Source organism: Xiphophorus hellerii, chromosome 5 (genome assembly GCF_003331165.1).
Source record: "Xiphophorus hellerii strain 12219 chromosome 5, Xiphophorus_hellerii-4.1, whole genome shotgun sequence".
In the NCBI taxonomy this organism is placed as follows: Eukaryota; Metazoa; Chordata; class Actinopteri; order Cyprinodontiformes; family Poeciliidae; genus Xiphophorus; species Xiphophorus hellerii.
The window spans coordinates 16,776,211-16,802,507 of record NC_045676.1 but is presented as its reverse complement, the minus strand read 5'-3'; the positions used below and the strand labels follow the sequence as shown (position 1 = coordinate 16,802,507).

Genomic DNA, 26,297 nt, shown 5'->3' with positions numbered 1-26,297 from the left:
ACCTCCTGCCTATGCTTTCTGTCATGTACCTTTCTCTCAAAATTCTCCATTTGCTTGTGTGACTTTCCCAACAGGAGTTTGTGATGATCGTTGTGTTTGGTTTGGAGTATATCATACGCATCTGGTCGGCAGGATGCTGCTGCCGCTACAGAGGATGGCAGGGCCGTCTGCGCTTTGCCAGGAAGCCCTTCTGTGTCATAGGTGAGTTTAACCTCTCCATTGCTCTGACCATTGCCCCTCACTGATGGAGAACACTTACTCTCTTTGAACTCAGTCCTACAGCAAGCTGTAATGACCATGGTTTGGTGGTTTCATTTTAGCTGTTGTTAGAGGTTTAAAAAGCAGAGAGGAGGCAAAATGTTATTCTTTCCTATGTTTAGACTTGGATCTTTTGGCTTGGAACATACAGAAGTATGATATCGAGGGGTAAGAGGCACGGTTTCTGCTGCTTCTCTTGCCTGGCCGTAGCTGCCGTTTGCAAGGCTAAGGGAATGAGAGGAAAGCAAAAGGGTGAACATCAAGGACAAAAATCAAGCAAAAGAGTTAAAGTTAAGTGAACTTTGAAAGAGAGCAAAAATGTTTATGATAGAATGACTTTTTTTTTCAAAAGCAAGTTGTCATCTGTGGCTTTCTGGGAAGAGGGTTGTATCAGGCTTTTTTTTTTTTAATAAATTTTGTAGTTGATAATGACATTATGTTTTCATGTAAAATTGAAAACATAATGTCTTCCATGTTCAAAAATAAAAGCAAGATTTTAGGAGGTTTTATTTTTTAACAAAAAAATCACTGCTGCGGAAAGCTCTTTCATATGTAAAAGACTTAGACCTGAACTGACATCCTCTAGAAGGCCTGGCATAAATACATAAATAAATAAATAAATAAAAACATTCTTGGAAAGAAAAAGCAACAACAAAAAACATTTTGGGAAAAATAGAGTTGATTTTGAAGGCCTTGTAAAAATCAATTTAAAATCTAAAAAATAACGTGTGAAGCTCAAAGACAATAGTGATGATGAATATGGAATTTATTTTTTGGAAATAAGCTCAAGTAAAAATCTTTCTTTTCTTTTCAAATTCTTTGTAGATGGAGAATCATCAAGAAACATGTATTTTTATTAAGTAAATATAACATCTGGGTATCATAGACAAGATGTGATAAGGTAAAGCCCTGTTGATCTATTCAAAATAGAATTGTTCAATTAAAGTCCCCAAACTGAGTTTACGCAAAACTCAGTTTAATGAAATAACATTCCAGTTTCATCTAATTGATCTAACAGCTGCAAGATTTTGTCTTCACCCATAAATACATCTAGTAGTATGAAGATTTTATCCCTATTGGACATAAAATCCCTCTTTTAGTCGCTATTTCAGTCTTAAAAAATTATTCAATCTGCTGAATGGAATTTATCAGCAGATGACACATTTGCAAATTAGCCTTAGTGTTAGGCACAGCTCATTTGTAACCAGTCAAGCTTCATTAGTGTGCTTGAGAAGATCTCAGTTACCAGAACTATTGGCAGTAATATTTCATTCCGTATTAGAAATATGAGATGTTTATTGAAATAAGTCAAGAGAATCATCCAAAAAGCTTAGAGAAGATATCATTGTCTTATGTTTACAGGTAAAAGAATACTAAATGTTAAAAATAGTCCATAAAGCTAGAGATATAGATGGGAGCATAGTTCACAAGTTTAAAGTTAAAGGAACAGTGGCTACACCATTTAGCACCAGCGAATCCTGGAAGAAATTGCCATGTTGTCTTAGAGAAAGTTGAAGCTTGGAGATAATTGGATATTTAAATAGAGCACTGATCACAGCAGGCCTCAATATCTACCAAGGCTTGGATCCAGAAGATTTCCTGCTTGGTTGCCCATCATACTTATGTCACTTAACACGCTAAAAATTTCTGGTAAGATTTGAAAAGGGCAGGTGCAGCACACAAACTCAACAATATTAATGAACCAGAGGTCTCTGCCCAGGAAGAGTGGGATAAGGTTCCTCGGGAATACTCCCAGAAGCTGGTCATAATTGAATTAGGGTGCTGTACTTAACAATTTTGTTCATAAAGTCGTTGAATAATCTACAGACTGCAGAAGTAATCAAACGTGACCTTTTTTAAATACATTTTTGAAAAACCTTTTGTAGTATTAGCCGTGTTGAGCTATTTAAATGGTCATTTTTTGAATTGTTTGTTGCATCTGCTGTTTTGCATAATGCAAATAAACCTCATTAGAATTGAGTGTTAAATAAGTGCTACGGCACTGTAACATTCAGTAATGTCTACAGTTTAAAGCAGACACACATATTAAAATAAAGTACTATTGAAAAAAACTGAGTAAACTAATGCATCTATTTAGTGACAAAACACAGAAAATGAATAGAATAGAATATAAATACCTTTATTTTTCAACATGGGGTAATTCAGATCTAACAGCAGCACATTATGTGCTCTATGTAAACCCCAAAGGGCAGTGAATCTGTGCAGCTCTGTGGTCCCCCCCACACACGTATTTTTCAAGCTGCTTCTGAACTCGCACATAGAGAATATAAAAAGTAAGAGCTGTGTGTAAGAGTTTTACTCGGCATGTCTCTGAGACGGGACACGGCGCAGTGGAGGAACAAAAAGAGATAAAATGACAGGAGCTGACTGTTGCAGTGGTTCTCTGTGGGTTCGATGTTGTGTATTTATTACGTGTGGTTTCTGTGTGAACTTCCGCTGAGCTATGTCTGTGTACGTCTGTCTGCCTGCCTGAGACCTTGTTTGTGCATCTGATTGTCACAGTTTGCAGAACATTTTACAATAGTGCCAGAGCATGAGAAATTTTACTTCGCTCTGTGCAGTCCTGTTTGTGCCAGCAGCAGAACTACATGATGACATTGTGACTTACAGCATCAAATGAGTCAAAGTTATTGTATTGTTGTGGATGCCAGCAGTAGAGTATACTCTCTTGTTAAAAGAGTATTGCGCCAATCAGACCATTGAAAAATTAAACAAAATTAATACAAAGAAAGTGTTTTACTTTATTTCTTTATAATTCTCTTTTCCTTTTCTGTGTTTTACCTTTTCTTCCGCCTGGCTTCTCCAGACATCATAGTGCTGATCGCGTCAGTGGCAGTGGTGTCGTCGGCAGGCAGCCAAACCAACATGTTTGCCACCTCAGTCCTGCGGAGCTTGCGCTTCCTGCAGATTCTTCGGATGGTTCGGATGGACCGAAGAGGTGGGACCTGGAAGCTGCTGGGATCTGTGGTGTACGCTCATAGTAAGGTCAGCAGAAACAAGACACACCGAGAATCACATTGAATGGACTGCCGGTAAAGCTTTGATTGATCAGGTTTCCGATAAGCCAAAAAAATAAACCTAGACCTAAAGTTATACACACACAAAAAAAAAAATTACCAAAAGTTTATATTCTGTCAGGGTTTAATTTTGAACTTTTTGAAAAAAATCACTTCGACAGCTGCAGCTGATCCAGAATGCTGCTGCTCGCGTTCTAAAATCAGAAAGAGTCCCTACACTGGCTCCCTGTATCTCAGAGATAGACTTTAAAATATTGCTGTTAGTTTATAAATCACTCAACGGCTTAGCAACACAATACATTATAGATCTGCTGTTGTTGCACCAATCTTCCAGATCACCTTCTGGTTCTGGTCTGCTCTGTATCCCCAGAACCAGAATTGAACACGGAGAAGCGGCATTCAACTTCTATGCACCACAAATCTGGAACACACTCCCAGAAAAACTGCAAAACAGTCAAAACACTGAGTTCTTTTAAATAAAGACTAAAAATCCACCTCCTTTTCAAACATGATAAATGAAACATTGATGTTTGTTATTGGTTTTCTCAATTGTTGACTGTATGGTGCTTTTTTTATTACTTGTATTATAAATATTATTAGAAACATAAATATTTTGTTTAAGTTTCTAAGGTGTAAAGCACTTTGAACTGCCTTGTTGCTGAAATCTGCTATACAAATAAACTTAATTGATTGATATCACAAAAGCTCCTAAATACTAGTTGTTCCACTTGGTAACTTTTATTTTCTTGTTTTCTGCAAACCCACTTCAATTTTGGAGTCATTCAAGAATACACATTCTAGTTCACTGCAAAACTGCTAAACTTCTAAATTTGACTGACATATAGATATATCTTTGCACAGAAAGTAATACATCCTGAGTGCACTGTGAAAATATGTATCTGAACCAGGTCTGTAAAGATGGCAGAATTGCAAATTGCGTTGAAGTTTTGTCTGTATTGTGAGAGTGAAGATTAGCATACTACATATATACTTCTATGTACATATGTACGTTTTTAAAGAAAGTTTGACATCCTTTACTAGAAAAAAGTATAATTGTAGGCTACCTTTGATAATAGATTAATGTCATGTGACATCATAGAAACATAACGCTGAGATCTTTCACATATGAATAAAAACATATACTCTACATCTACACTTGAAAATAAATAAAACATAGTTATTCAAAACAATACTCTGAAAACTTAAGGAAATCAGTTTAATTTGTGCTTTTAATTATGTAACTGTGTGTTGAAAATGTTGTTAAATTTAAACTGAAGAGTTCTGGCCAAAACATTTCTAGCACAATTTCCCCTCCACTTCCTGCTCTTTTTCTTTGACTCACTATGATCCATCCGCCTTCACCTATAACAGCCCACACAAACCTTTTCTCTTTTACTTCTACCTGACATATTTGTGTAGAAACCACAGCAGGTCATTTCTGCTTTTCTTTGCTTCTTTCAAAGCTGCACATTCAGATAGACTCCTCCTGGTAAAATGTTTCACACTACACAAACAGGTCGAGGTTCAGTACAAGATGACGACGCGTCTTATAAGAATTCTTTGATTCTGCTCCTGCATCTGACTGTGGGCAAGCTTTCGGCCGCAAAATTTGTTTCAAGTGGATCTTTGAGGAGAAAACACAACTCATAAAAGGATTACATAGCTGCTTTTATGTCCTGTTGTTATCTCAATGAGATGTTGCCACATGTACATTTACTTTTAGCTGCAAATGAAGTAACAGTTTTAAATGATGTGAGATTAGCAAAGTGTTGGTTGGTGCTATTAAATATGTCATAGTGCCAGACCATTTGCAACATTTGCAGAAGTTAAATGCAATCCTCATTAACAAAGATCCAGAAATCAAACTTTAAGGCAGATTTTTGTAAATCTTTGCCTTGCCAATACTGATTTTTAGCTGATTCAATTTTTTTTAAAATAACTGGAATTAGCAACACTGATTCTTTTTTTTTCTAGCCTTCCTGCAGTGAGGAGTCGTTAGGACTATATCAAGAGCTTAGGCAACATGACTTTGTTAGTGTGAGAGCAGTCACTGTAAAAGTGGGTTTTGCTAAGACAAGATAACAGACTTGGGATTATAAACTTGCTTATAAGTTTTTTAATTAGCAATTAGCGTTGGTAGTGTAGCAAGCATTACAAAAACAGTCATGACATTTATTTCTTGCAGTAGACTCTTATCTTAACACTGCCAACATTTTGAAAGCCAGCACATTTCCCGACAAACAGGTCTACAGCTATAAAGGATAAAATGGAGCAACTTTGAAAATGCCTGCAGAAAGTCTCACTTTCTCGCAGCTTGAACAGTTCATACATGACTTGGACTTCATATAAAATGACACCTCTGGTGTCCAATCATTAGAAAATAATTTTGAAAGTGAGGGAACGGATGATTTCTTTCATAAAATATATGAATTTAATTCTGTTATTTAGCCACAGTTAAATCTGATTGCTTCCTCTGATTTCCTTCCTGCAGGAGCTGGTAACTGCCTGGTACATCGGCTTCCTGGTTTTGATCTTCTCTTCGTTCCTCGTCTACCTTGTGGAGAACAAGTTCAACAAAGAGTTTGCCACCTATGCTGATGCGTTGTGGTGGGGCACGGTAAGCTGTGAGGAATTGGCTATAAATGCCAGTGTTCAAAAAAGTAGTAAAAAAAACAAAAAATGCCATCATACTGATAGGTTCTAGGCATCAACCCAATATATCAGTTGAATGTCTTGGAGCAGTGAAGTTCACCTGATAATGTAGTTTCTCTGTAGTTTTACTACTTTGAATGCTTAAAATGTCTCTCTTTTTTTCTTATTCAATGTGTCTATGAGAAAACTTAGTAGCAAATAAGGTCATTTTTAAAGCGTTTTAATTTAAACACTTTCAAATTATGTAGAATATTTTGCATTTATAAAGTGACACACCACATGTATGTTCTTACAAACTGATAACGATTTTTTGCCACAGATCACCCTAACAACCATCGGCTATGGAGACAAGACACCAAAGACATGGACAGGACGGATGCTGTCCGCAGGGTTCGCACTCCTGGGTATTTCCTTCTTTGCCTTGCCTGCTGTAAGTATTTTCCCTCTCTGTGTTTTTTTTAAATATGGTATTTATTTCATGGATTTGGTGCCAATGAAAACAACAAGACTGTGAAGGGACTGTGACTGTGTTGAGTTTTGGGTAACCTTCAGTGTCCTATCACTTTACATATTTTGGATGCATCTGTGGTTCTGTGTGCACCAAATTTGAAACATTTAAGCTTCTTTGTTTATTAATGATTGGAGTGTGTGGTTTTGTACACTTAAGGTTAAGTCAATACAGTAAAATGGCAAAACTGACTGAGATGTCTTACTTTTTTACCACAAATGAACTGAATGTGTCTATATTTTGATTTATTTTGAGGAAAACACAGAAAGCTATGTGTATATGAGAGAGAACCAACTGATGCATGTCTCATCAGGGTATTCTGGGCTCAGGCTTTGCCCTGAAGGTTCAGGAGCAGCACAGACAAAAGCACTTTGAGAAGAGGAGGAACCCTGCAGCCTACCTCATCCAGGTAAAGTTGGAATTCCTTAGGGACTCTTTTCCTGAATCTGTTCTTTAAAATCTCATCAGTGGTAACAAAGCCTTTTCATTACCATGTGCAGCACAAGAACTGAACCAGGACTGGAACTGGTTTGACTAAAGAGGGGCAAAAGTTTACATTATTGTGCGAAAGTATTCACACTACATTTCATCATGTTACAGCCATTATACTTCAGCATATTTATTGGGATTTTATTTGCTGTCAAAATCCAGTCTTTAAGGGCCAGTGTCCTACAACTTTCAGATGTGTCTCTGCTTCAGCATACCTGAATCAAATAAGTAGTTCATTATATGACCTCTGAAGAACTTAACACCAGGCTGAGAAGATAACTTTGATTCATGTGTGATTCATGCAGAAAACCGATCCTCAAGGACTCCGGTCTGACATTCCTTTATAGCCCAAGGCAAAGTAGTGCATATTTGTGAAATGGAAAGAAAACAGTTTTTAAAAATATGTTGTATATAAAAAAATAACTACTAACTGTGGCATGCAGTTCTATTCAGTCCTTGTAATAGGATGGTTATACAAAGTATTGACTTAAAGGATAAATACAGATATGCATCAGTCTCTTTTTTCTAATTTTCATTGGTGAAAAAGGTTGAAACTAGATGCCATTTTCCTTCCACCATTCTGAACCACTTTGAGCTGCATTACAATAGATCTCAATACACTACATTGCAATTTGTGGTTGTAATGACAAGACAATAAAAAAAATAATAATAATAATTTTGCAAGGCATTTTAAGTTAATATCTGAATATTAATGAATGTGATTTTAAACATGTTTATTTTCTCATCCTCCAGCTTCTCTTTTTCCATTCTAGACCTTTTTGGACAGTAAATCTCATTCTCTCTAACTGCCTCCGTCTTCACCCAGGAGTAACCTCTAAAATCTGTTTTTAAACAGGTTCTTCCAAAAATACACCAATCTTCTACCCTTTACTTCTTCCTGTCCTCTTCACATTTCTCCTCATGCTTTCTTTTCTTCTTTGCTCTCCCCTTTTACTCATACGTTGTCACTTCATTTTGTGCATCTCACTGTTATACCAGGCTGTGTGGCGTTATTACTCCACTGACAGGCCCCATCTGGATGCCACGTGGCGGCACTATGAGAGCCTCCTGCCAGTCAACAGGCATGTACCCATGCCTGCCTAACCTGCATCTGGGGCCAGATGTGTGACACATCTGAGTATTTTTTTATTTTTTTAATTGTTTTTGCTTTTTCACTAATCATCTGTCTTCATTAGTTTTATCATTGTCCTGATCTATTTTGCACTCTTCTTTATGGTACCCTCTTTGATCCTGATTTACTTGTTTGTTTTTTGCTTTGCATTTACCTCGATTTTGGGTGGGGGGTGTCTTCTGTTTGTGTTCTGCATGCAGTGTGTTTGGCGTAGTTATGCAGCTGATGAGAACTCGGTTTCCGTTGCTACCTGGAAGCCTCACTTGAAGGCGTTGCATACCTGCAGCCCTACAAAGTAGGTACAACTATGACAGCTGTTGTCGATATTTGGTGTTTTTGTCACACTCTCTCTTGGATTTCTGATTTAAGAAGAATTACTTTTGTTGCTGTTGAACTATCTTATATACTTCCCCTTATCAGACTTATCATGTATCCTCCATAATTATTGATCCTCCATCTATCTCTTATTGCTGTAGCATAAATTTAAACTTACATCCAAAAGTCAATTTGAATGCTAATATTTCAAGCAACAATCCCTTTTCACCACTACTGCACCAATCAATCTTTGAATTTGAGGTTCTTCAGCTCTCTTAAAATAACCTGGCACAAGGTACAGTCTTCCTGTGTCTGTTGCTCGAAAGTCCAAAATATAGTTAACAAAAACAGGAGATTGTTATTAACAAGGAAAGAAGAATGCAAAGTGAATTCCGATACAAGCTGAAGGAGCTGCAAAGGTTTTTAAAGTTTGAGCCTGGAGTTGTTTTAGGATGTCATAAATTGATTGATTCTGTCTGAAATCTCTGGGTGAATGTTAATCTCCATTCCTCCATTGTTCAGGGAGTTGTCTGCTGTGGTTAAGATATTCATTGCTCGTAGCCTTTCTACAGAACCCCATTTTAAAGAAGCTAACCCATCGCTCTAAAGATGGGGAATAATAATCTTTCTGTAGAAGATTTATTGGACATCTCTGTTCTCTTATCAATTCTGGTCTGTTTCGTGTAATGGTGTCAATAAAAAAGTTGTTTGAAAAACCTTAAAGCAAAAAATAAGAACATATTTTATGACATTAATATCTCAAAGAAGAAATGCCCATTTATTATTCAGATGTGTCTGTTCACCCAAAAGTTTCACTGACTTTTTCCAGTAAAATTATTGCTGGAGCCTGGAAATACTGAGCAACCATCCAAACAGTATAAAATGGGCATTTATAAAGACGTAAAAAAAAAAGCATTGACTAGTGAAAAAACACATCTTTCTCCTTCTGGAAGAATATTTTTGTTTCCTTTTCCCGTTTGCATGCTGCAGTGGTTAGTGTGTGTTTTGCTATTTTTTTCTTTCTGAGATGCATGCCAGTAATTAGTGTATTGCCTTCTGTAAATTATGAGCACTTGCAAAGGCTCCAGTTGCTGGAACAGTGCCTCGGCAAAAACTTTTGTATCTTGCTGATTCTAAGAAACACATTGGTGTTTTTGCAAGTTTTAGCTTTCTACTAATAAATCTTGAGTGCAATAGTTTTGCCCTACACCACCGCTCTAGACACCTGCTGGTTTCAATACATCATATCAATTGTTACGGAAAAGCATTGTGCTTCTAAAAATGTGTTGAATTACATAATCTGTCTACAACCAGTATGTCATGTTGACTAGAAAAGTACAAACTGAGCTCCCCACAAATATAAAGCACCATCAAAAGTCGCCGTAGCAATCTTTTTAGGGTTCAGTGCTACATCAATAGACTCAATATGTGGGCTAAATTCTTAAGAACCATTAGAAAATAAGTAAAGTATTATTTACTTTATAATACTTTAAAGTAAGTATTATAAAGTATGTAGTTAATTTGTCTATGTAGTTAGTTTGTAATTAGATCTCCACCTAACCCCGACTACCTGACTTTTCTTTTGAACATGTCAAAAAAGGTGCCACGAAAATAAAACCGACAACAACAGTTGATAGTTTCTCACAGTGCTGAAGTTCAGTATATAATGTTAATATTCGTTTCCAGACATGAGCGTTCTGAAAGATTTTCATTCTGTGTAAAAATAAATTGTTACCAATGGCTAAATTCAGTTCATATTTCGTTCATTCATAATGCAGCATCATTAGCTGTAACTACAGGCTAAAATATGCAAAAGCACCATTTTTTCTTTCTTTTAAGCTTTGTTATTATTATTATCATTATTATTATAATTATTAATAGATAATTAGGAAAATATGTTAGAGAAGCCATATATAAAATGTTTTCTCATATTTTATTTCTCTTTTTCTCATCTGTCAACTCCAGGAAGGATCAGGGCGAGTCAACCACCAGGTTTGTACCTTTTTCACTGCAGATAAACTGATAGTTGGTGTTAGAAATGTGATTTCAGGACCGAGGATGATTTTGTGTAGTTGGCTACTGCCCCAGCACTTAATCATTACTGACATTTATTTTTAACAATCAGAATAAAAAAAATATCTCGCTGCTGCCATTATTTGAGACTCCTCAATCAATACATTTAGCTGCAAACAAGGCGGGATTCTTCTGCCGTTATATTGATTGTATTTTTTAACTCGGATGAAATTTACCCTTGGTACCAAGCCCTGCAAAGTCCTGCAGTCATGTTATTCTAGAATAAGGAAGGCGTTAAGTTTTGCAATTACTGATTTACCCCGCTGATATGGAAGCACATTGTCATTATATTACTAATTTAATCAGTGCAATTGTTTGTATCTAATTTTTTCCTGATTTGCTCAAAGTTGTAACCGTTGTTTAGCTTGTATCTAACTTTATTTCCTCTTGTAAATTTTTATTATTAAGCAGTTAAGATGGGGGAATATGAACTTCAAATTTTATTGTAAAATTTTGTGGTATTTATTACAAAAAGCAGCAATAAGGAGCAATAAAAAGTATTACAAACATGTCAATGCATAGAGTTCAGAGACTTACAAACATAGTAATTTCTGCTCAAATGATTATGAGTAGAAATGATTATGATGTGTCACTTGATCACATCAATTATATTAATTGGAACCAACTGTGCTGTTAAACTGTACTCATTATATTCAGTCATACTTTGACTCACAATCTAATCATTTATTAACACTTTCATTGAACTGACAGTGGAAAAATCATATTTCTAGTAGTACTGTCAGTCTGTCGGATTGACAAACATCAACAAAAAACCTATTGCTGTTATTATTTATTGCAGCATGACCCATTGTTTTTAATTATTATCACTGGGAAACAAAAATCCTGCTGACAGTACACAACTTACTGTTTCCCATCCCCATCAAAGAGAAATTGTGTGCCATAAAACTCTAATATCAGCCAGAAGATGAGGAAATACTCTGTACAAGTGATTAAATATACTCAGGAGATGTAACTCTTTGTGTTTGTGAATGACTCATTCAGCACATCACACAGTTCATTTTGACAAGTGCAGCTTGAAAGGAAACTATAAAAAGCTGGTTTTGATATTTTTGAAAACATAATTAGCTGTCATAATAAAAAAATCTGAAATCCTTTCTTTTGTCTTCATGAATAGTGATTTTAAAAGATTTATACAATTAGGAGGACATTACCTTCATGCTGGTAGAATAATGTATTATATAGATGGAGCAGGACTTGCCATGTGATTAAATTATTTTTGAAAAATTATTTTTCAAAGTTATTTTTATTACAGTGAATAAGGGTAAAAATGCAAAGGCACTATATTTAGATAAGACAAGATAAGATAAGACAAAATAAGATAAGTCACAAAACTGATCTAATTCAGTGCAGAATTGCTTTCAATGATACATTATCTTCATATAAAAACAGTTTTTGCTTAGATAAAAACTCCCTTTTCCACACGAAGGTTTGTAGAATTTCATTGATCTCTTTGCAGGAAAAGGAGAGAAAAAACACTTTCAGCCAGGCTATGTTAACAGCATTGACACAATAAAGTTGATCTAATCAGAGCAGCTAAAGGCAGAGGGTAATGATATTTTAGTCCACTAAAAGCTGTTTTTACTCAGGCGTTCAATGACTCATTGTTGCTTCTGTTTGTTTATTGCTTCGTCTCAAAAACAATAACGCCAAAACCATTTTTTTGATTTGGGACAAAAAAAAAAAATCTACCCAAACGCATACACACATATTTGTCTTTTTCTCAGCGATTACTTGCCTCAGGTAGCCTTTAATTTTTTTATGAGCTATTCTTCTCTGTTTGTCTGTATTTATATAGCACATTTATCTATGGGGTATGTATTAATGGTGTTGATGCATTTCCAGAATCATTATGGGAGGATAGCGATTAGGGCAGCAAGGCCAGTGTGATGTAATACCTTGTGTTTGCAGTTATGAAACAGAGTAAATGTTTGTCTGTGAAGAACCACAACATCACAGATGCCGTCGCATTTATTGTTCATAATGTGAAAGTCATTGAATAGGTAGATTAAAAAGCCTGAATTATACCCTGTGCACAATATGTTGAAGCATTGGTATGAATAAGCCCAGGAGAGATCAAGAAACCTCTGCACACAGAGGGCTGCGTCTGTATTACTTTGTCTATAAAATAAATCCATAGAATATTATGCATTTAGGAGCAAAATGCAGCATAGGCAATACATAATTGACAATGAATCAAGCAAATAGAGATTCACAAGACTCTGCAAAAACGTTTTTGGCCTCATGCTGTGATTCAAGCACGTATTGCCATGGCCTGCTGGAATTCACATGGTTAAAGGAGTGATATCGACATGAAGTGCATGAGTCACCAAATTGCAGCCTTTTTTGGACAGTTCTGCAGTAGATGTTAATTTTCCTCCACTAAGCCCTTGTTCTGCTCCCTCTAAATGCCAGGGCTCGGGAAGCCGAAACATCAGCGCTGACTCTGCTGTTACTTTATATACGTTCTTGGTGGGGGCTTTTGTCATAACGTTAATTTATTTCTCTAATTTAATTCAGAAACAGAAACATGTGTGATATGGATTCATTCCAGACAGAGAAATGCATTTCACGTGGTTTTCTGTTTATGTAGATGATTAGGGTTAATGAAAATCAGAATTGGTTTCACAGAAAATTTGATGACAAAAGATAAAGAAAAGGCATTTTAAATACTAATATATTATGTTGTGGCCTACAAAACTGTGCTCAGGACTCTCCAACTAAACATTGGGTTTCTATACTGCGTTAGCGGTAAGTTATAGTCATAATGAACCACAATTAACACTTGTATTTTATAACTCTCCGTGTTATGAATTTATATAACTCGAATCTCACTTTTCTGAGAGTGGAAACGGTAATGAGGTTGAAAGTTATTTTTCACACCTTAAAAACCTATCAAGTAACAAATCATCATGTGTCTATCTCTCCTTGGTTTCTAGTAAAATTCATAGTAATAAGCAGAAGCTACTGAGGAGTTATACCACTCGGAAACATAGGTACACGGCATCTCTGCTCCCATGTTCCATGATGTGTTGTTTATTTTTGGGAATGCTGACTAATCTTTGGTGCATGGGTGTCCTTTGGAGGCTGCACAGCCTCAGATAGGCCAGAGCAAGCTAGTGCTGCAGGAAAATATGAGTCGCTTTTAAAATAATAATTAGCCTTTCTTTGATATGTGCCTGAGACTTGTGCTACTTTGCTTGATTATATTCAGAAAAATTGATGAAGAATTGTGCTGGGTTGCAGGCTCAGCTGCAAATTTTGTAAATTAATCAACATTTATGAGCTTTTTCTTGAGTGAAATGTTCTTGCTTTTTCTGGTATCTTTTTTTTTCTTCACTCACTTCTCTAAACTGAAATTTTGCACTACCTCACTTGCTGTTTTTTTAAAAAATAAGTATTCACATTTTATTGTCATCAAATCCAATGAAAAAGATCACAAGTCACCATGACCAACTGCAAAATTTGCCTCTGAACTCAAGCTTGAATAAAACTAATGGAAACAACTATGCATTACTCCACAACCAAAAGTATTTTTTAGAACTTTTTTTATGGTGCTATTCGGATAATTTTGCAGAAACAAAGTACTGATCTTTTAAATTAATTTGCTGACAATATGTTTATTTTATTCTTGAAAGCAAAATTACCATGTTTAATGTGTTGAACTTAGCCAATTTAAATAAGTCCTGCCTGAGTTTGTTGCACTGCTCATGCTTTTGCATGTTGCTATTCTGCATTAAGCACACTCATACATTCCCTGACCTCACCTCATTGCCCAGCTTTCATGTTTACTAAATATATGAAAGTTTCATAACTTTCATATTGTAGGAAACATATGAAAGAGAGACAGAGCCAGACATTTCCCATATTACAATCACAACCAACAATAAATGGGTTTTAATCGTTTATGGAGTGGACCAACACAAAGCATCATGTTATGGTAATATTTTTTAATTATGTAGAGATTTGGGAGTATGTTATATATAGTATGCTCTACTTTTCTAAAATCTTAATTCAGCAATGGAGATACTTTGTTTTCCTTTGTCCACTGTCTTGTCTTGCTAACTAATTTACTAATTTGTTCAAAACAAATAAATACTTTAATATTATCACTGCACAACTGATACATCACCCCCAAGTAGAGCTAGCATTTTATATATAGGACCTCCATCAATATGCATGTTTGTCTTTTCTTCCGGCCCTGCAGTTATTTACTCTTATCTCAGAAAAAGCTCTAAATGACATAAATACTACGTAAATAAGCAAAACTTTACCAAAAGTTGAGTCAGATTTCTGTTACTGAGCTGAAGCTTGAATTATTAACCAATGTTTTTCTGTCTTTCACTTCCAACATCATTGCCTTTTTCTCTCTCACACTCCAAAATACCTCTGCACAACTCCTCATCCTCCAACTTCAGCCAAAAGTTAAGCTTCAAAGAGCGTGTGAGGATGGCAAGCCCCCGCGGTCAGAGCATCAAGAACCGCCAGACATCCTCTGTAAATGACCGGCGTTCTCCAGTGGCCGACAGTGGCACAGAGGGCACCAGTCCTGCCAAGGTTCAAAAGAGCTGGAGCTTCAACGACCGCACGCGCTTCCGACCTTCGCTCCGGCTCAAGAGCCAGTCTCGCTCCACCACTGATGGTCAGTGACACCGCACACCCACCGAATCTTTCCCTCGGAGCTTTATAGCAATGGTCTTGGCTGTGCCAATCAGAAATTACAGAAGGATTCATGCTTCAGAAAACGTAAAACAAAAGAACAAAAACAGCAACAATAAAAAAAACAAAAAACATCACACTTTAGAATGCTCTAGTATGTCCAGGTGAAAAGTATTAGGCCAATCCATTCAGTAAGTTCCCAGGGCAGTTTGTTTTTCATGTTGGTCTGGATAGCTTTTCTCCTCTGATAAAATAGAACCACCATTTGAGAAATATTATTTATTTACTCAGGTTTTCTTTATATCACATTAAAATTTATTCCATTATCTAAAATATTAATTTTAGCCAAAAAGACAAAACAGCAGAAATTTCTTTAGTTTTTGTTTTAAAGTAGATTATTCAGGAGAATTTATGAATAGTTAATATCTTATCTGCAGAAGTAATATCCTTTAACAACTTGAGATTAAATAAAGAAAAAGAAGCTTGGACCATATATTTGTGGCAATAGCTACCCAAGACAATGAAGTAATAGGGTGGTGCCAAGACAAGATAGGTTTTTGTTATTTATTTGAAGATTTTTGTCTATGTAGTGATTGATACCAAAGGTGCCTTATAATTACACTGCTGTCACCTTTCCTGGTTTTGTTTAATTATGCTTATCTTGGATTTAACTAAGAGTTAGTCAGTTAAGAATTACGTTCTGTTTTCCTCTGCAAAAATTAAGAATTAAGTTTATTTGTTTTGCTCCCCATGGTGAAGTCTATCAACTACAATTAGGTGTAGTTGATAGAAACTTCATATCTAATCACCTGCTTTCACTTTTAATGATTTTTTTTCATTGCCAAATGTTTCTGCCTGGTTACACTCAACACGTTCTACTTTGCAATATGGACTTCAGTTGGAAGGTCATTGACGTCAGACCAGCTGTTTATTAGAAAAGTGTAGATAAACATACATTAAAAACGTGGCAGTGCTGTGAAACCCTTTTACATAATCAGGTGTCAGACTTTTTAAGCTGTCATTACAGATGGCAGAAATCCAGTAATGGATTTAGTTTTTAATCCTAAAAATGTTTAAAATTCATTTAAATCTCAAAGCTTTGTCTTGTTTGGTTTTTTTTCCTTTAAATTATAAGCATGCAGTAAGAGAATGTGTCACTCCAAGTGTTGATTTCATCTGTTTCCCCACCCTATCCAACACAACTGCGGTACCAAACTAAGACAGACAGCTGAGGAGAGGAACAACGGCTGTCTCTCTCTCACCCTTTCACCAGTTGTTGTTTGTTGGATAGCTGGATAGATGGGGGTGTTGTTTCAATGACTATCTAGGCTGTTTGAGCCATACAGCTGGCTAAATGGAAACAAATTCCAGGTTAGTCAAAATCACGCTGATTAGGCCGTTCTCAGTGTCAAGATATTAAATATTTTCTTTTAGATGCGACCTAATTATAGACGAAACCAATATTTATGTGCTGTACTATAAGTTGTTTGAGTTCCCACACATGCTCTGTACTACTACAGTCCTTATATTTGAGTCTGCAGTCAAGCTCATGACCCCTTGCTTACTTCACCAGGATGTCGTAACTCAGAAGGCCCATGAACAGATCTGCTGTTGGCGATAAATCTTAAAGGCACACAGAGGCCTTTTTCTTTACAACTAGTCCGCAGTTCCAGAAGCAGCTTCTGGAACTGCGGTTCTTCCCTCTTCCCCTCTCCAATCACTTTAAATCCTCCTGTCATGATTATGAGACACATAAAGAGGCACCAAAATACTTTGTTCCTGGACCCAGAACCTATATACAAATCATAATTAGAGGCTTGATGAGGCAACTTCAGGTTCAGCTGCACAAGTAGTGCATCATAGCTGCTCACTAAATTCTGCTGTTGTGTTCATAGGTTTCTTGCTCATTGTACAAATAAATGAACAGTCCTTCTCTTCTGCCTGTTTCATAAGCAGCAGACTCTGCTGTTACAGGGGACGATGCCTTTGATGATAAGGGCTGCCACTGTGAGATCTCTGTGGAAGACTTGCTGCCCTCCGTCAAGACCGTCATCCGAGCTGTCAGGTTTGTCAAAGGAGATTAAGTTTCTTTTTCCATCCAGCTAATGCTTTCCCCTTTTTCTGAATGCAAACAAAGCCTGATTGCAGCTCACTGCGCTCTAGCAGCTCCCCTGATTGTCTGCACTCAAAGGACTAAAATGACCGGAAGTCATTCTTTTTTTAGTTTTCTTTTTTTGGGCTGTATAGCCTCCGTGGCATAGTTTATATGCAGGAAGTATAGTTATTACAGTCTTAAACAATGCAAACTTGTGCATGATTAGTAAAGACACAACAGTGCCTAGCAAATGTATTTGAAATTACTAAAGTTTCATAAATGTATTTTACAACATTGCAATGTTTCAATGGGATTTAAGGTAACTTGAAAATGATATGTTGTTTTTTTTCTTTTACAAATAGTTTTTAGAAGTTTGTAGAACCACCTTGACTGCAATTAAAGACACACAGAATTGTTCGTTTTTTTATGTATGTCTCTATCATCTTGTCAAATCTAAAGTTTCTTCCATTCTTCTATGATTGAGTTTAAACTCAGTCAGAGAGATCATCTGCAACTATATTCAAGTCTTGTGACAGATTCACAAAAACAGTGCTTTTAGTATTAAATAGTTTTTGGCTAAACTATGCTTTGATATAACCATGTAGCTCTGATATAGTTCTGGCTGTATGTTTAGGGTTGTTGTCTTGCTGGAAAGTGAACCTAGGCTTTTGAAGCCTCTAACATTTACATTTTTACTGGCATGCCCTGTCTTTTTTCCTATTCATCTTTCCATCAACTCTGACCAACTTCTACAGAATATAGATCTACCTACAGCATGATACTGCCACAAACATTGTGGGTGGGTTTGTTCTGGGTCATATACAATGTCAGTTTTCTTCCACATAGAGTGTTTTGCATGCAGGCCAACAAATTTTTATCTCATTGAACTAGAGCATCTTCTTCCACATGTTTACTGTGTCCCCTGAATGGTTTTGTGACAAACTGCAAACAGGACATTATTTCAGCAATGTCATTATTTAAAATGACCAAATTTATGAAGTGCAGGGCTATTAGTTATCCTGTTGCTGTAAATCTGTGCAACTCCTTCAGAGTTCCCATGGGCCTCTTGGCTGCTTCTCTAATAAATCAAGATCACTTTAAAATATTACAAAAAAACTCTTAACTGCTTAGAAGCAAAGTACAGCAAACTCAGAAGTTGACAGAATTTTTGCTCAATAATTTTTGCTAATTTTTTTCTTATCCATCTGGGGGCAATTCTTGTCTTCAGTTGTCTTTGGGGAGGAGTCAGTCAATGTATGAACCTTTAATCTTGTTGCTTTCAGACTGCAGTAATACCCACTGTTACCATGTGCACACAAGTCACCTTGCTGAACGGTTCTGTCCACATTCTACATTTTCTTAAAATTACATTTCCTAAAATGTAATTTTTTTCAATTCTTTTGTATCTACTTAATGCTCATCTTTGTATACCTTCCTTTCCCTGGATGAGGAGAGAGCACCAAACCTAGGATATCTCTTCTAGGTTTGGTTTTATTGCATTCGGTTGCCTGCTGGCTTTTCTTTTCTGTAGACTTATATTTATTCTGAGTTCAGCCCTGAGCCCTTGCCACAGGTAAATAAACCCTTTCACAGAAATTGTGTGACATGCACACAGCTAAAATACACAGCTACAACTACACACGATGCTTTTAGAAAATTTAGAGGAAATATTCAGGTGCTCAGACTATTGTAGACAAAATAATGGACTGGGTTTAACATGTCTCATTTAAAGGGAAAGATGATTTTTTTTTATATAGCCTTGAAGTGTAGCAGCAGATTCTCCTTTCTGATTGGGTCAGAGCGCCCTCTTTTGACTGAAATTTGAAATTTTTTTCTGCTTTTCCTGCAGGATCATGAAGTTTCATGTAGCGAAGAAGAAGTTTAAGGAGACTCTGCGACCATATGATGTCAAAGATGTGATTGAACAGTACTCTGCCGGTCACTTGGACATGCTGTGCCGCATTAAGAGTCTGCAGACCAGGTAGGAAGAATAACTGGCTGCACACTGCTGTAAGCTGCTAGGTGTCATTCCTGACTCCTCTGAGCTGATGAATGTGTTTGTGTGTGTATTTATGAGAAAATATATTGTGACCATGCATAAAGATAATGATATGATCTATTTTCTTTATGCACACATGTACCTCTGTGTGTGTATATGTTTGCTTTCCTCACAGGCTGGACATGATAATTGGCCCACAGACCCTGAGCATCCCAGCTAAGACCTTTTCCTCCCCGTCTTTGTCTGTGTTTTGCAGCCAGGGGAGGAAAAACTCCATCAGGGGGTCAGAAGTACCCCATAGTCCTTCATTATTTTCCATCTCACATGGGTTTACCTCATATGACGCTCAGTCAAATCATGCAAACAAATTAAAGTCTTTTATCAGCCAATCATAAGCAGAGATTAATTAATTAATCAGCCACAGATCTGCGGTCTGATCTATAGTTGTCAGCTCAGATATTGGGGAAAAAAATCCCCCTATTTCTTAATTACATCAAAACTAACAATGTTCAGCATTTTCTTCCTTTAAATGAATTTCCTAGAAAAATTGACTGATTCATGGTTTTTGTGCTTGGACTTATATTGACCTGGAAAGACATGATCGGTGCATTTCCAGTTTTAAGTATTATGCATTAAATGTAATCCCAGAATTTTCATTTACCTTTTTTAATGCTGTGAATGATGGTCTTTTGAGACACTGACAGACTAACCTTTACGTAAAAGGTGTTCAATTAAAGCAAAAATCTTCTCATGCAATATGTTTGCTACTTTACTATCCCAGTTTGACATAAGACTTTAATAGTGGCTTTGAATTGACTGAGTTGGTCGGGGCAAGCAGATCTGTTCTTTTCTCTGTTCTCTGATCCACTGAACAAACACTAACGATGTAATTCCACTTATGCCTTTAGTTGGCGTGTGGTAATGTTTTGCATCAATTTAAACAATACCTAATTGAAGCATGTCAATAAAATGTATCTATGTGATGCGACCTTACAAACTACACACACTCATGTTAATCAGAAAACATGAACCTCACAACAACTGGTGGAGGAAAACCGCATCTCTTCCGTCTAAATATTGGGATCCTTTGGATTTCTTTGGTTTTCTCAGGCTTCTTTTGTTTTATTAGGTACAGTTTCTATAATTGTAATGGAATTAAAATCATGTTACTTGTTAGATGAAAAGTGAAACAGAACAGCATTCTGTCAATACTTGAATGGAAGTTTTGGCATCACCATCATATTCACATTTTTCTTTTCGAAAGTTTCATCTTCTGACAAAAAAGGGGAAAATTTAACTAAAAGTAAATATATGGAGAGGACTACTAACTAAATGAACATTGCATTATTATTGTCTCAACTCCTTTCTGGAGTTTTCTACTGTTCCTAATATCCTCTGTTATTCTCTTTTCCCAACATTTCTTTCTTCTGGGCTTTGGGTTGCATTTTATTTTCCTGATAATTTTTCTTCCTGACAAATCTTTTTGTTTGCTTGTTTTTGTGTGTGTCCTGTGTTCATCCAGGGTGGACCAAATCCTCGGGAAGGGTCAGGTCCCTCTGGATAAGAAGATACGAGAGAAGTTGCTGTCTGATGGAGATATGTTGGAGGACATGAGCATGCTGGGTCGTGTCTGTAAGGTGGAGAGACAGGTGTGTGAAGCTTTGATGATCAACATATTGTCTTACAGTGAACTTCAGTGAGATGTTAATAGCAGTGCATCTCTGTAAAAACAGGAAGTTCATTTAGTTTAGTTATCTGGTTCAAAAGTGAATTTTTTAACCTTCAATGCTGTCACCATTTCTTTTTCTACACAGGTTCAGTCAATTGAGTCAAAGTTGGACTCTCTGTTGGACATTTATCGTCAGGTTTTGCGTAAAGGCTCCTCTTCGGCTCTCACTCTCTCTTCGCTACCCCTGTTTGAGCTGGAGCAGACCTCTGACTACAACTCTTCAGTCTTTAGTAAGGACCTCTCCAGCTCAACTCAGGTCAGCTGCGGTGGAGCGCTTCCCCTGAGCGGCTACGCCACACGCTCATCAACCAACTCCCAGCTCTCCCAGGGAGGGCTTCACCTCATTCTAGCACCTCAGAACGAACTCAACCTTAATCTCCATGCCTCATCGTCCACACCTCCCTCGGGTCTCGCATCTTCCCCTTTTAGCCCCTCACCACTGCCTCATTATCATCCTCATCTACAACATCATAAGCAGGGTCAGGCCACATCACCTGAAAGTGGCACTGACGAGGCTGTGGGGAGCTCCCCTACTGTCCTCACCCCGAACAGTACTAGCAGTTCTGGGGGCCGAGGAGTAGGAGATGAAGGCTTTCCTCTTTTGGCAAGGCTTCCGCCGCCCCCTTCCAGACAAACTGTTAGCCCTGGCAAACTGATCCAAGCAACCTCTAGAGAGACTTCTCCTGAAATTAAGAGCTTCTGCAGAGGTCTACATAGCCACACAGAAGACAGTAATGTTGGGAAGGTCCTTGGACTTGAGTTTGGATTGAGCACATTAGGGCAGAAGTTACAAGGGAACACTAATGGTACTGGCAGGCTTAACGCAAAAGAAGAAGGCTCCTGGAGGAGGCATATGAGTCTCGAGCTGGAGCCACTTATGCCACCAGCACCAGGTTGTTGCTCGAGGCCCATCCATATGGACCAGGGAATGGGCAAATCCATGTCAGTGCAGGACCTGGTTCAGGTAGGTGCTGTTCATGACGCACACCAAAGCCACAGTCTTTCATCTCCAAGCCCAAGTACAAGCAGTGACTCTCCAACAGGCTTCAACAGTTGTTGCCAAGACCTTGCCGTAGAGAGTGGTGGTACAAGAAGAGGATGTTGGGGTGAGGAGGACCTCTTTATCAGTGACAGGGACATGGAGGGGCAAGGGTTTGACTTTTTGTCACAGGGGACATCTGAGGCTCACTCATTTTCTTCTGAGCACCTGAGGACAGCAGATAGAGCGGGGGTAGGGACCCAGGACTCTAATCGGAGCCTGGCTGGTGGTCCATCATCGTCAGCCTCCACTGGCAACGTCGAACTGCTGAACATGCCACACGTACGGCTAAAATAGACCCACTAAACATTTGGAACAAACACAAATCTCACCTCAGAGACAGTTTTTATCTTTTTTTAGAGGCGAGATTGATGGGTGGGTGGGAATTTTACATGGGGTCTTGTCTTCTTTTGTTTATTTTTATCTTGGTTCTCTTGATAAGATTCCGTTTTTTTCGTACAGGCTAATCATGTTGGCATGAGTTACTCTGTGTTTAATGTGTGTTTGTTGGATCTGAGATAAAAGATGAATGCCAAAAAAACTGAGAAAACGATTTTTGAATTAAATTAAGTAATGGATGGGTCGATGTGCTATGTAGCATGAACTGCATGTTTTCAGTAAAGCACAGATAAGAAACTACACCTACAAGCATGGCCACCCACCACCTTAATAGTTTATTGGGAATTAAAAAGCTTGTTGTCGTCTATGACAGCTGAGAAACGTGGGCATTTTGTTTTTTATAAATTCATATCCACTTTAGGAAGCCAGATCTCTGCAAGTAATTGATGTAACCTGTGTTCATTTGGAATACAGAAAATACATATTTCACAAAATCCACACATTTTAGGCCTCTTTTTGCATAATGTTCATTGAACAATCCAGTTAATAAGTGTGCACAAATATGATAAAATGCTAGCTTTTTGTGATGATAAAGATCATAAAAAAGACCATAAAAAATCCTTTCTGAAAATGTCGACAGTGCAGCTGAAAAAAATCAACATTTCTGCTTTTGAGTGAAAAACATTTCCTGGTGCAAATTTGTACACACCCTCTAAACTTTAACAATGTAAAAAGTCCCTTTGATTCAGTTTCAATTTGGAAAAACAGGCTATGGTCAAAAAACTAAAAATGATTGTCCAAAATCTTCACGTGTCAGCAAGAACCTAAGATATAGAGGGATGTCATTTTTCAGCATCACAATCAAACCACTTTACATCCAAATCAACAAATGAATGGCTATTCTTGAAAGAAACCTTTTGGAATAGCCTAGCAGAAGTCCTGAACTCAAACAGAATATTTGTAGGATCATCTGAAGAGGGTTGTAGACAAGAAATGTTCTCACGGCCTGACATTTCACATTTGAAGACTTTTTCAACTAAGAGCAGGCCTGCGTTATTGTTTTCTCAAGTATGGCATGGATCAAAATCAACTAAGTATTTTTTATATTTCTCCTCTGACATATTTATTTTTCAGTGGAATTAGTTGGGATATAAGTGAAAATACATTTTGACTCATTTTTGAAAAGATTCTTCATGGTCTAATGTTTTTACATCACAAAGTACCCTGCAAAATAATGAGTGGGACTATACCTTTGTATGTGTTCACTGTGCAATTTGTAATGAGCAACTACTTCAGTATCTCCAGAGCAAAATTGAATAGTAGTAAGCAGACCTTCTTACATCAAAATGTAAGACCTGATTTTTTTTATAGGCATTGATTAGCTGTTTTTTCTAAAAACCCGTCATGAATTAATTCTCTGTCAGATTATTTCATGCAAAACATAGGATCAGAACTACACAGCCAATCTCCGTAACAGAAGAACACACAATCTAACTTCATGCTATACTGCCACAATAATTGTTAATGTCTGTCAATGTCTAAGCTCCATCCTTCATACATGCTTTTTCAAATGAGTGGGGGCATCTAGGACACTTGAAGTAATTATGCCTTGTCCATTTTACTTCATCTCTGTGGGGCTCCTCATGATGCCATCATTTCCTAAAGCTGCTGTGAAAATATTCTGAAAGTATGATTTTAGGCATCAAATGCATCTGTATTTAATTAAAAAACATCTTTCAGATAACAGTTTCACTATTTTATTTTATTTTTTTTTGTAGAACTGCAACCTTTGTTAAAACTACACCTATGTGGACAGGGAACAGGAGCAGCTGCTTTTATGACCAGATAAATGTTACACAGTAAGGATGGTTGAGCAATGGAGTGAAACATTTGTTGAATGTCATTTTCTGGCTCACAACTTCTGTTAGAAAATATTTGACCTTTTTATTTCAGACACAAATACCCTTTTTTGCCATCTGCTTTAAACTAACTCTTGATGGAGATTATTTTTGGCTTCTTGAACTGGACTTGAGATCCGAATGTGTATCTTATTGATATTAACTTGAGGTTTCTTGAACTGCTGAGCAGTGAAAATACAACTTACCACTATTTTTCCCTTTCTGTTGTATGGAGTAGAACAAGATGCAGTGACAAGGCCTTACTATTTTTAAATGTTTTTACTAAAGCATCCAAAGCCTGATTAGTTCATGATCACCTTGGTACATTTTGTAGATTTATATTAAATACTTCAAACCAGGAATAAAAAATACAATCCTGTATCATTTTTAAGTAAGTAAAATTAAAAAATGTGGGTGTGTGTGTGTGTATGAGAGTAGAAAGGACCATACCTTTTTAGTCTGTCAGTTTAACAGAGCATTGCTTATATCTGTTTATACTTATCCTCTTAGCTGTAATATGGATTTAAGCAAAAACTTGAAAGGCCAAAATGTGTCATTACATGTGCTACCATTGAACAAAAATGATCAACTCTTTGTAAAAAAAATTAGAAATGCAGCTGCACGATCTTATAGAAAAACCAAAGCAGTAATCATTAGTTAAATGTTGTTTCTAATTTAAAACACACATTATATTTTTCTACTTTTTAAGCATAGTAAAGAAAAGCTCACCAATGTGACAGAAGAAAAATAAATGTGGAATGTTTCTCACATTTGCAATTTGGCAAGAATCAAATGTTAATTTGATCAACTATATTGTTAGAAATAAACTAAAATATTTATTGTTTCAGTTTAAGTTCTAATTTGGTCTTTCTAAGTTTGATAGATTTCGGGGGGTTTTTTGCTGTGGAATATAATGCATAAAAATATGCTGCAAGTTACTAGATTAAGGGAGCAGTTCAGTAAACAATGTCAGCTAAAGAAAAACATCCAGTTATGATATCTGTGTGACTGATTGGTTTGTCCCTGATTCAGATTTATCCTTTAAAGTTTTGGAAACAGGGAACAGGCATCAAGAAACTGCAGCTTTCCACAAACCTACTATAGTTATTGGGCTCTCTTGTTTTTTCCATTTTGCTTTCAACAGTTCCTAGTTTTACTAAGTAACTATGATTTTAGAAAATACAAAAAATAAAAAAAGACTTGCAAGAATGGCTGTAAAATGTCAGCTTAACTGTAAAAATATGTAACTATTCCAAAAAATGTTACAACACTACTTAATTATGATGCAGCTTTAAAAGTATGTTTTCAAAGTGAAGTGTAACATACAGTATGTATGAAATTGAAATGTGAGGTATGCTTCTTTGCACAGCACATTCTACCTTTAGTTAACAGCATAATCATTTTTTTTTACTGTTTGTGCATAAGTTTGCTCTCATTAAAAAACAATTATTTTCCCATTGACTTTTAAATGTATTTTGCATGAGGCTTTCATGTTCAAATGGATCTTTAACTGAAAAGATGACAAGTTTCTTAGAATCTTAAGTATTTTGGTTTTAAAACAACTGGATTAAGAGCATCCAAACTTTTTTTTTAGGTCTACAAAATATTCATAAAATCCTGTATTCTGGTGCCTTGCTTTTGTGATACATTCGTGTTTTAGTTTTCCGGAAGGTGCATCTGATTTGTGACAAAAAGTCGCTGCACATTTCAGGTCATCTATTTGTGGCATAGTTCTTTTTTTAAAAAAATAATTTTGCAAGTGGGCATAAAATGGGCAATTGCCATGTTAAGGTTTTGTCTTATTTTTTATTTATTTAAATTATGTCCACATATTTACACATTAGTAATAACCTTGGTTAGTTTAAGGAAGCCTGTAATGTAATAGCAATGCAAATGAACTCTTATTCTCAATCAAGAATAAAAGAAATTCTTCAAGAAGCCTTGTTTTGTTTTTCATTGCACCAAACACAGAGCGGATTGACCTCAGACTTAACCCTACAAGTCCAAACATATCGTTTTTGATTTCAATATTTTGCAGATCTACGTGGCTTTAACA

At 36.6% G+C, this 26,297-nt stretch overlaps 1 protein-coding gene across 6 annotated transcripts in view; it reads left to right on the top strand.

Annotated features, from left to right (window-relative positions):
- kcnq5b (potassium voltage-gated channel, KQT-like subfamily, member 5b) overlaps positions 1-26,179 on the top strand; it is a 102,734-nt gene extending 76,555 nt beyond the window's left edge. The window contains exons 3-16 of one of the 6 annotated variants that reach the window (XM_032562909.1): positions 75-201; positions 3,086-3,264; positions 5,788-5,913; positions 6,268-6,378; positions 6,770-6,865; positions 8,278-8,372; positions 10,358-10,384; positions 13,423-13,479; positions 14,902-15,125; positions 17,096-17,207; positions 19,087-19,218; positions 19,412-19,519; positions 20,759-20,885; positions 21,051-26,179. In XM_032562909.1, the coding sequence (XP_032418800.1) occupies positions 75-201; positions 3,086-3,264; positions 5,788-5,913; positions 6,268-6,378; positions 6,770-6,865; positions 8,278-8,372; positions 10,358-10,384; positions 13,423-13,479; positions 14,902-15,125; positions 17,096-17,207; positions 19,087-19,218; positions 19,412-19,519; positions 20,759-20,885; positions 21,051-22,301 (2,772 nt within the window). In that variant the 3' untranslated portion in view covers positions 22,302-26,179. The remainder of the gene's footprint in view (positions 1-74; positions 202-3,085; positions 3,265-5,787; positions 5,914-6,267; positions 6,379-6,769; positions 6,866-8,277; positions 8,373-10,357; positions 10,385-13,422; positions 13,480-14,901; positions 15,126-17,095; positions 17,208-19,086; positions 19,219-19,411; positions 19,520-20,758; positions 20,886-21,050) is intronic. The other 5 variants (XM_032562910.1, XM_032562911.1, XM_032562912.1 and 2 more) reach the window with 5 other exon arrangements.
- The last annotated feature ends 118 nt before the right edge of the window (positions 26,180-26,297 follow it).